This window comes from Lepisma saccharinum, chromosome 14, assembly GCF_977018435.1.
Source record: "Lepisma saccharinum chromosome 14, izLepSacc3.1, whole genome shotgun sequence".
Lineage (NCBI taxonomy): Eukaryota > Metazoa > Arthropoda > Insecta > Zygentoma > Lepismatidae > Lepisma > Lepisma saccharinum.
In genome coordinates, this window is record NC_139242.1 from 14,474,447 (window position 1) to 14,486,639 (window position 12,193).

At 35.4% G+C, this 12,193-nt stretch overlaps 1 protein-coding gene across 2 annotated transcripts in view; it reads left to right on the forward strand.

Moving 5' to 3' along the window:
* The window catches only part of Tango9 (transport and golgi organization 9), a 95,265-nt gene that overhangs the window by 45,261 nt on the left and 37,811 nt on the right, over window positions 1-12,193 (forward strand). For both annotated transcript variants that reach the window (XM_083135163.1, XM_083135162.1), the window contains exon 6: window positions 6,208-6,318. In XM_083135163.1, the coding sequence (XP_082991289.1) occupies window positions 6,208-6,318 (111 nt within the window). The remainder of the gene's footprint in view (window positions 1-6,207; window positions 6,319-12,193) is intronic.

Sequence of the window (12,193 nt, forward strand, 5' to 3'; positions counted from 1 at the left end):
GTTATAAGCAGGGCTCGAAAAATCCCGGTCGCAAGGTCGCCATGGCAACTAAAAATTTCAGCCTGGCGACTGTGATGTTATGCTGTAATATGTACGAAATTTTGATGATTCTAAGTTCAAATTGCAGTACAGCGTAAGTTAGCAAATGATTTTTTTTAAAAAAATCAACATTGTGAACATTCCAGAGAGTCAGCAATAATTTTGTACTCTTTGTCCCCCAACACCCCATTTCCTGTTTTCTTGAATGATTACCGATGTTTTGAATACCATGATGCTCAGCTTCTTATACAGTGTGTTTCAAAAGTTGCACAACCCAAACTTTGAAAATGTATATCATGAAAACCGTAAAAGGTATTTACACCGGGTTTTCTGCATTATAAAGTCTCATCCATTGAGATATTTTTCAATGCTTAAAATTATCAGTTTTCTCCATACAGAAAATTTAGATAAATTAACCATGTTGAATTGGCTACTTAGGAAAACTTTCACATCCAAAAAATTTTTCAAATATATGAACATGTTTCATTGTGTTTAACACACTTATAGAAAATCGAAAAACATACTGTGTTTCATAAATTGACATTTGTTTTTCCTATATGTGAAAATGGCAAATAATTAGGTTAAACAAAGAATCTGACCTGCACCACTTAAAAAAATGATAAACAAACAAAACACTCAAGGTTGACTAAGTTGATCAAAAGATTGGTCATTTTTCCAATTGCATTACACACGAACATAAGAATAACAATGGAAATTCCATATTGAAAAAAACAAGAACTAAAGTCGAACTACTAGCTGGTTTAAGGTTGAGTTGGTTCTTAAGAAAGAGTTATTTTTATGTATTCATTAATATAAATCTGACTTCAGTAGTATGCATTAGAATTCAGAAGAAATGCAGTTCATTTTTTTTTCAATGAACTTCTAAATAACAGGAAATGTATTGTCAAGAATTAAACTACCTATGCTTTGAGTAAATAAATGAATTTATAATATATTGATTCGACAATACATGCAAACTTACAATTGGATACAATTCATCAATTGGAAATTGTCCTGCATTTTCAATTGGTTTCACTTGAGATTCCGATTGAAACAAATTCATTCCAATACCTTTATTGGGTATCCATTAGTATCCAATTGAAAGGTTGACGACTAATTTAAATTTAATTTTATATTTGACAACAAGTGTATACATAATTAAACTATTTATTACTCTTTATGACTATGCCATAGTTGATATATTAATATTGAATTTTCTTTGAGGGTGCATATTAATTTACACATAAACTTTATACCTGGGTTCGAATCCTGGCCTCCATTCATCAACTTCATCATATCATCATCCAGATCTTCGCAAATTAGCGAAAAGTGGAACAAAAAGCGAACTAAAATGAAATAAATCAATCAATCAAACATAAACTTTCAAGATCAGAAATATATTTATGAGTGAAATTGTTGGGATCACGGCATCGACTTGTAAGAAATAAGTCTAGGCTACTGGGTTGTGGTCTCACAAAGGTTGATAACCACTGCATCAAGCAGGCAAAAAACACCACAAGTTGATCGTTGACAAGGTTTAGCAGCCATTTAACCAAATTATACATGATTTGCTCGAAAACCACAATAGAAATATATTTTACTGAACACAAAATTTAATTTAAAAAGATTTGATATAGATTTTGAAAAGGTAGAGCAATATTTTCTTTCTTGCTTCATGTACATGTTCGTATGACAAATTCAAATGTTAAAAATCATATCATACTATTATATTCTATTAAAAACATATACAAAACTACTCTAGTTATGTGAATATGATTATACCACATAGATATATTTAATAAGCCTACCGAAATATGAAGATAACACTCGGAAAGAACTGCCCATTCAAAAAAGCCAGCATTTTTTAAAACACTGTTTATATCTAGCTACGAATTTTATATTGTAATTTGTATTTTATATTTAGAAATGTGTCTGTCTTACAGTAGGGAGAACAACGAAAACCATGGAACAGGGAAAATACTGCTGACTGCCGATCATTGATTTGAAACACTTCATGAAAAAGCCGAAAAAAGCCCAAGCAAAAAAAAAAGCCCGTTTTTTCCCCACCACTTCCAATTGTAATCCAAGGTGGGAAATAGGGGCCTTGAGTCCCCCCAGGATTTTTTTCTGTTTACACTAGATAAAATTAGGTTTTTGGCTTCTTGAATAATGTGATGATAATTTAAGGAGATAAATAATTATCGAGGCAAGATGGAGATTTTTCTATAACCTTGTTATTGTTAATAGCATGTATCCAAGGTGAGGATCAGGGGCTCAAGGCTTCCCCCTCCTCCCTCCTTCAGGATTTTTTTCTGTTTGTTAGATAAAATTAGGTTTTTGGCTTCTTGAATAATGTGATATAATTTGAGGGAAATAATTATTGAGACAAGACTGAGAATGTTCTATAGCCCTTCTATTGTTAATAGCACGTATCCAAGGTGGGGATCAGGAGGCGGGAGCCCACCCAGGATTTTTTTTTGTTTGCTCTACATAAGATTAGGTTTTTGTCTTCTTGAATAATGTGATGATTTAAGGAGAGAAATACTTATCAAGGCAAGACAGATAATGCTCTATAACCCTGTTGTTGATAATATTGCACGTAAACTAAACTTTTCTTCCACTTTCGGTGTTTTCGCAGCAAACTTGAGCACTATGTAAAGACTTGTCAGCATTTGGAAGCTGCACACGAAAAGTAGCACCACAAGTAGAACGATTTGTTGTATTTTTTAATTTCTGGAAAGCACGAGTGTTAACGTTCTTGAATAAGAGAAGGAGTCGAACTACTGGTAATATTAATGAATCATTTTATCTACGGAATGTTCTAGAATATAATGAGGATATGAATACGCAGCTTCAATTTCCCGGTTGATCTGTATAACAGAATCGGTTAATGAGACTTCAGAGGTAAGTTCCTACAGTTGATTAGTGATCAGTCAGTGCCCATTGGTAGCTTTATAAGATCTAATGATTTGAAAATGAAAAGGACTAAATACTGTAAAGTAACGAAGTCTACTACTAGTTCCAGTTTGGGTACAAAGCTGAAGACATTGATGACAGCCGAACTTTCAGAGCCTCAGTGTAGTGCAAGTTCAGGTCGAGGGTCGAAGAGATCAAAGGTATCTCTCTCTCTCTCTCTCTCTCTCTCTCTCTCTAAAGTGAATATTTCAGCAGTACTGGGCATTGGAGCAGTTTATTAAACAAGGAATAAGCTGCTGCACAGATCAATTGAAAATCAAAGATTTTAATTGATGATTTAGTTGTGCCCGGACCAAATTTTGTGTATGCTGTCAGAGAATTTCATGGCATATTTTTTTTTTTTAACCCACTGGGTTTGGCACACAGCCAAACACTTAATTACCATAAATGGACAGCCAAAAATTTTATGAATGTCGAGAAGAGAAAGCAAGAAGATGTTGCATATGTAGACATTTTAGCGGAAATTGTAGGATCTACCAGGACCCGAATCAGGGCTCTGGCATATCATGCCATTGCTCTACCAACTGAGCCACCCTTGACATTGACTGATTTTTTGCTAAAATGTCTGCATAGTACGTGTCCTGTGTATGTCAAGTTTTAAGATGTTGCCTGTATAACGAACCAGCACAGAAAATATAGGAGAAAGTAGAAAACTGAGAGACATTCCCACCGGTTGTGGAGACATTTTACTTCTGTCGTTAACAGGAGATTCGTCTTCAAGTTGATTATGACAGTGGCCTACTAAGGGAGATTTCACACTGTGTCACCTAAGGATTTCACAAGTCGAACATAGGTTTGTGCGGCCTTTTGTGTCGCTACAGTGTGGTCAGTCCTTATTTTGCCACCTTTTCCTGTCTTTTGAGATTTTTTTTTTTTTTTAAGTAATACTTGGTCAAATGGGGTCATGACCCCACCAAACCTCCTTTGGGCATGTCACTGGAGATAAATGAGTAAGCATTTGATCATATTTGGAGATGAAACATTAGATGTGTTGGGAACTGTGCATTAATTGTTTCACGATAACCTGTATTTGAGAAGGCTTCCTTTGTTCGTGCCGATATATGACAAGACTGCGGAAGCTGTGACAGCCAATTTTGAACACTTGCGAGTGCTAGGGCCTGAATATGAACCATTTGGTGGGTTTTGACTTATATATAAGAGCTACAAACATGGGAGGACAAGACACAGCAGTGGTGTTCAGGCTCGAATCAGAGAGAAATATTCGAGAACTGTCTGCATCCAGTTCGCAGCCCACAGTTTGAATCTCACGTTGTCGGGTGGATTGTCCATCCCGTGTGTGTGTGTAACAGCTTTGTAAAAACACTTGCATACACCATAGATGTTTTGATGCCTGATGAGAAGAAATGGACAAACATGCATTCTCAGATGGTTCTGACACACAATATTAATGCATGGAAACAGAGGAGTTGAGTGGTAAAAAATGTTCAGATTTCACGTTCTAATTAAAATGGCAGCCTTAAACAGTGGCAATGATTTAGTGGATAGTTGCTCCCCATTTTTTTTTTTTTTTTTGCCTCCACACTATGGCCTCTTGATGCTTAAGCCTTGTCTACCAAGAGAAAGTAAACTTTACTTGCACCCCCTCGTTTTGGAACCCAATCGCCACCACTGGCTTTAAAAATACAATTGTGAGGTTCTAGCTATACCCCTTAAAAAGATGGGTGTTCAACCCCTTCCCTGCAGGAATTTCTGGATACGTGCCTGGAAATGTTAAAAAGAGTCCTTCAGTGTCTGCAGTATTCAGAAGTGTTTCTTCATACTTTTTATTTTACAATTCTTTATGCAGTCTTTCTAAGACCGTAAGGAAATATACTCAATCCAGAACCTGGTGTGCAAATTCAGCTATCAAACATCAGACGTAACTTCATAGAACTTTTGTTAGACAAGGAAATCACATCCATTACATTGGTAGTATAGCCCGGTAATTAATGAAAAGTAAAATGATTTTTTCAAACATTATTGCCCTTTAAGTGTTATTATTTTGAAATACAGGCTTTCCACTATTCATGATGTGTGTCATTTTTTTTTTTTTTATTATTCAAAATTAAAAATAAAGCTGCGGTAGCTCAGTCGTTAGGGCATCTGACTACCATGTGAGAGACCCGGGTGTGATCCCCGGCGGGGGAGAACCAGGATTTTTTCCACCTGTTCAAGCGACTCCGGTGCCCACCCAGCTTCGTATAAAGTGGGTACCTGGAGGAAACTGGGGGGTAAAGTTGCCCAGGGGTGTGGTGCTGATCACACCACCCCCATCTTCTGCCGTGATCAAGAAAGTGTGGGGCCCTAACACCACACCCCCTATATGCCTTAATGGCGTGGTGCAAAAGCACAGGGGAGCACTTTACGTTACTTTTTTTATTCAAAATTATAATGTATTAAAACTTTTTTTGTCTAAATTATTTCTTACTGGTGTACAGTGGACCCAAAATACAAGAGAAACCCATATTCAACTTTTTTGTTAATTGTATTACTTGTGACAACATTTTTAGTTATATTATATTATTTCTCCAATGCACACAAAAAAATTGCAACATAAATGCAATGTATAACTTACTACCCAAATAGTATATACTAATTAAATTAAATCTAAAAAACTTAGTGTAACTGTAGAGAGAAAGAAGGTGACACATAAACGTATTGTTTCTTCAGTAGATACTACAGGTTTCGTAGGGTTCTGTTTGGTAAAATAGTTTGGAATTAATTGATTAATCGTAATTTTTGGCCAGTGCATCAATTTATTGGTTAATTTGTAAACAATTTGGTAATGAAATATTTCTGTAAATGTTCTGTAACTTTATCTTGCTGCAGAAATAGAATTTGTGATCTCATCCTGTGATTGTATTTAAAGTAATGAATGTAAGAGGATATGATCACCAGATGCTTAAGAATTTAGGCATCAGCTGACAATGCTGTATTGATGCTCTACTGATGGAAACATACAAAGAATTATAGTATAAATGGTAAAAATCCATTATTTTCCCTTTTATGCACCAGTTATTTCTTCTCATACTCCAGGGTGTATTATGAAAATATGTGTGCCATCGAAACAATCTTGTGTTTTATTATTTTGCTTTTATTTTTGCTCAAAATAAAATGAATGTTACACGTTAGTCGCAATTCATTTGTAACATGAACATCATATTTATATATACTAAAATTTGTTCTTTACAGGGAATTTATTAATAGTGATGGCCCAGATTATTGTTGCTACCCAAATGGTATATGAAGAAAAATTTATATTAAAGCACAATGTTCCTGCATTACAAGCCGTTGGATGGGAAGGTGAGCTAATTTTTTCATTACTTTCAATATATTTTGTGATATAACTTTGAAGACAAGAGAGCTAGGAAAATTGTGTGTTTGTGTGTGTCATTCCACGTTAAAACATGTAACTTCTGCCACCAACTCCAATTTTAACGAAATTTGCAGCATTTGTTCCCTCAGGTCCCCTGACCGCATGTGCTGTTTTTATGAAAAGTTACAGCAGTTTTTTAAATTTTTAGTTTTATTTAATAGCGATTTAAATATTTCATTTATTTCATTGATTGACTCAGCTTCTAAACTGAAACTGAAAACACTCATTTTGTAGCTCTCAGACCAGCCCATATTATGCCAGGATCAAAAATAAAAATTTCAAAATTTTGAATACTTTTTCAAAAGTTTTTCTGTCATCGATATTGTTCCATTATTTAATATTTCCTCACTATGTACCTACTCAATTCATTTTCAGATTTTGATTAATGTAATTCTCTCTCTTTACACAAAAAAAATTATTCTAGAAAATACTCCTCCACAAATATAAACTGCATTGTTGTGCACTCGAATGGTCTTTTTTGAATTTTAAAAACAAATACATGGGAATAAACAGTTGCATCCAACATGATGAGGAAGTGCGTATTCACTATTGAATACAAAATAAATACGTAAATAGTATCAAAACTTTCCAACTTACGTGAGTGAGTATGTTAATCCGGACGACATTTCAGAAGTAAATAGTTCCTCCTTCAGGTCTAAGTAGAAGTGTAGACACCGGACATGGTGTCACGTGAAATAGTGTTAAATAGAAATATGGTTGAAGGAATTGGTAAAAAAACACTAAAAATCCTAGTTATTAAAATCGTAAAAATCATTATCCAGGTAAAACATTCTAAAAAATGCTCATATTCAAAACTAAAAGACTAAAATCCAGGTGCCAACTTGGCAGCCGAGTAACTTCCATCCAGCAGTAAGGTGAAGCACGTGGGTCTTCACGCACAGAGTTGGAGATTACCTCCTCCCCCACGGGACTGATTCCCCTCAACCGCAACTTCAAAAAATCCAATGAGAATTCGCATTCTTTCCCTACAACTCTCAAAACTTCGGCGGTGACATGAAAACCCAACTTAGCGTAATTTTTACCGGCATTATCCCATTTTCTACGGGAATGTATCTTCCAAATTACCGTCGTCCCTATTGAGCTTATTGCCACTTCCTGTGCATATATATGCTGCTTCATATATGTTCTGGTCCTATTTATTACTACTTTTCCTAATAACTTCCCTTTTTATAATTCTATGCTTTCTCTCAATAATATGTTCTGTGAGTTCAGTTTTTGGAACCCCATCTCTGATATCTTTATCATGCTCACTCCATCGGATTCGCATGCTCCTTCCCGTTTGTCCTACATATTCCCTCTCGCATTCGCTTATAATTTTGTAGATGCCTTTCTGTTCTTTAGGGTTGTCTTTGTTCCCCCTTCCACCTTTCTTATATTCCGTAAAATATTTCTCAATGCTACATTCCACATTTCACACCGTATCCTTTCATTGTTTTTCTATTTTTTCAGAGATTCCTTTATAGTAGGGAATACTGACAAAGTATGTCCCCCTTTTCTGTTCCTCCTTTTTAACGTCCCTATCAGCAATATTAATCATTTCCTTTCCTACAATACTCCTCACTTTCCTTGCAATTCTATCCATCTCCAAGATCGTATACCCATTCTTTAAACCCACTTGCCTTATCCAAGCCATTTCTTTCTCCTTCTCATTTTTGTTATTACACAATCTCTCTGCCCTGATGTAGAAATTAAGGTAAACATTATATTTGACTCTACACGAGTGTTCAGAACTCTTGTTAAGGTACAGATTACCCACTAGTGGCTTATGAAATACACCGGTCATTATTCCGTTATCAGTTTTTGTTATGCTCAAATCTAGAAAATTGATCTTATTGTCGGTTAGGCATTCCCTAGTAAAATTAATCCTTTCCTCCTGTTTTTCCAATTCAGTAAAAACAAGGTCTACATCGCTTTGTTTCCCGATAATGCATGTGAATGTCATCGACATATCTGCTCTAGAACTCTGCGCATGTAGACCATTACCCACGCGCTTCACCTTACTGCTGGACGGGAGTTACTCGGCGCCATGTGGGCACCTGGTTTTTAGTCTTTTAGTTTTGAATATGAGCATTTTTTAGAATGTTTTACCTGGATAGTGATTTTTACGATTTTAATAACTAGGATTTTTAGTGTTTTTTACCAATTCCTTCAACCATATTCCTATTTAACACTATTTCACGTGGCACCATGTCCGGTGTCTAGATATCTAGTTAGACCTGAAGGAGGGGGAAGTATTTACCTCTGAAACGTCGTCCGGATTAACATATACTCACTCACGTAAGTTTGAAAAGTTTTGATACTATTTACGTATTTATTTTGTAAACAGTTGCATTATGTGATAATACTTAAGCACACAAAATTAAATTAAATTAATATTTTACTGGGGTACAATAGCTCTGAAAGTATAAAGAAACCCAATATGTTCATTTTCTTACTAATTCTTTTAATTGTAACAAAAAAATGGTTTTGTCTTATATTTTTTATGTTTACTCTACTTAAAAACCTACTGCTGTGGTAGAAATCAAAATTGCTGGCACAAATAATTAGTGACCCATCTGTTTTTTTTTGTTTTTTTTTTTGTTTTTTGAAGAATAAATACTTTCATAATGAGAGACATGAGGAAACAAATGCTGCAAATTTGGCCAAAATATTAGGGGGTGGTGACAAACTTGTCATTTATTGCATCATGCTTTAATTTGGTCATTTAAAAAAATATTTGCCCCCTTTTTTAACATTAGAACTGCACAAGACATCTATTGTGTCATCTCCCTTTGTATGTATGCTACTGAACAGTATGATCCTTTAGGTACAGCAACTATTTTCATTAGTCGTGACACACACGACTGATGAAATCCAACTCTCGGTGCTGTATCTTTATGGGAAAATCTTCATTGTGCAACACAATAGACACATTTTCTTCTGAGGACTCATTTACGCCCTTCTACACATTAAGAAATCACTGTAGAATGCACAAATACATGCACCTTGAGCAGCTGTCTTTACTCATAAAGAGTGAACGACAAATAGCCATGGTATATCATGCAACATTTTGTGGTTTTGATGCAAAAACTAAAATATATTTAAAACTTCTGACACACTTAAAGAGTGACACAAAAGAAGTTTTCGCTAGTATATATATTCAATGCTCTTTAAAAGAGAGAGAGAGTTTTGAGATACCTTCAGACACGACATTACTTTGAAGTAGAGTACTGCATGTGACCACTTTCGCTCACTCATACTCGATCGCAGGGTGGCGACAGACCTGGAAAACAGGAAAAAGTATGGGAATTTGAGGTGTCTGAAATGTCAGGGAATTTTGTCTTGATTGACTCTTTTTTAGAAAACTCTGCACGGGAACAAGAACTCTTGTTGCTATGTTTCGGCCTCAACTTTTAGGCCCCTTTTATGCACAACACAATCACGGTGCCAGAAACCAGTGATGGCAGGAGGAGAGAGAGAAATTTCCGGAGGGACAGAAAAATGTTTTAAGCCTCTAAATATTACGTGGAAAATTAATTGAATTGTCTTTTTTTCTTGTCCGTATGGGAGTAGTAAGGGGACAGAACTGTCAACATATGGATGGGATGGGAGCAGGTGGCGCCGTCCGATAGTTGTCGGATGTTGTAGTAAGGCATTTTGTTGGACAAACTGAAGGAACATGGAAACAAATCAGCTCCATTGATACATATGATTTTTGTCGAATATCGCCACCCGACAAAGTATCTCACTACAACATGCGACAGAAATTGCATGCATGGCACTCATATGGAATTGATTTTTGTTGGATGTCTTCAGACTGCAACATCCAACAAAAATTGCATGCATAAACAAGAAGAGCTTTAGACTGCAAATGTGCTGCTGGAAATTTATTACTCTTCTGGCTCACTTCACCTTCTTTAATGTAGCAGTGCTTACGAAGGTTTTTTTTTTTCATCATCATGACGTATTACTGGTTTCGCACAAGTTAACATACGTTTACACTGACATTGCCCTATTCTTAGATATCAAGAAGAATCCAACAAAACTATATATATATATATATATATATATATATATATATATATATATATATATATATATATAATACTATCACGAAGAGGTGAAACATAACCCTGCATTGGTAAACGTTATAAAAATCTCAAATTTACTGCAACACTAGTATTGCAATTAAATTAGCGCCACTGTCTGTCCTGTCTGTTTAAACTCGTGAGAGATGGTCATTAATCTCTGACTGAGTGAAGTTAATGTCCAATATTATGAAATAAAATACGTACAAATAATAAATACGTAAATATTTTAATATCATATTTACTCGAATCATTCAATCATAAAAGCAAATCACTTTCTTCAAGAGTTGACTTTTCTCTGCCATCCCTGCTAAATTTTCACTTTTCGTCTATTGATTTATACGAGGGGTGGCCAGAAAGTAATTTCTAATTAGTAGGGGCATTGATTTTTCACAAACGCGAAAACCGTGAAAAATAGTATTTGCTGCGAAGTTGTGTTTATGAATGTGCAGTGATGTCTGGACACATTTTTCGCCCGTTCGAAATAATGCGAATTTGGCATAAAATGCGAATTGTTGGCATTTTTAGTGATTTTTTTAAAAAAGTCGTAAAACAACTAAAAATTTCATAAAATCCAACATTCTTGTCATTTCTAGGCCATGTTTGTGTACATAGAACGTGCAAGTTTTCCAACATTTTATTCAAAAGTAAACTACAATGCTTGTTATACATGGAATAATTCCGACACCTCATTAAATCATGTATTTCCCACGATTTTTTCAACTTCTATCAATACCATTTTCATCACAGACCAAAGTGGCAGGGTTCTAACAGGAGATCGAATGCGTATCTACCATCACACGGGAGCCACATCTTCAGTATTTGTCGCGCAAGATGTGTTTTGAATTACCAAGCTAAGTGCGCACCATCGGCATTTGTCGAGCGAGAAATAATGGAGCTGAGTCGTTAGGGCATCTGACTACCATGCCAGAGACTCAGGGTCGATCCCCTGCGGGGGAGAACTGGGATCTTTTCAACCTATTCAAACTGCTCCGGGGCTCACCCGGCATCATATTAAGCGGGTACTTGGAGGAAACTTTAAGGGATAATGGTAGCCGGGAGTGTGGTGTTGATCACATTACCCCCACCTTCAGCTGTGATCAAGTAAGTGTGGGGCCCTAACTCAACACCCCTATACACCTTCATGGAAAGTGCAGGGGAGCACTTTACTTTTACTTCCTCAAAAATCTGTTCCAACATATCAACCTGTCACTAAAATATGTAGACCATGTGACCTGCAATTTAAAATAATAGTTTAAAAGCACAATGGAGTATTAAGTTTCGGTATATTTGGCAGAAAAATGTTCTAAAACAAAAACGCAAATTTTGGGAAATGTAACAGTAACAAGTCTAAAAATGATAATGCCAATTTTTGGTGCCATAATATATAGGTATTTGTCCCGAGATATTGATTGATTTAAATTTTTTGGGTGCATCGCCACTTATGGTCATTATGCACCCTTCAATATATATGGGGAAAATTCCATTATCTAAAATCCTTACCTTAAAATTAAAAAAGGGGTATGGAAAATAACTTTCCTAAAATAACTTTCAAGATATCAAACTCTCACGAAGAGGTGTAGGCCATGTGATTTACAATTTGGAACAGTAGTTTAAAAACTCCATGAAGGTATAATTTAAGATATTTGCCAGAAAATGCGCTAAAATGAAAATGTGAATTTTGGGAAAAATAACACCGAATAGTAAAAAATAA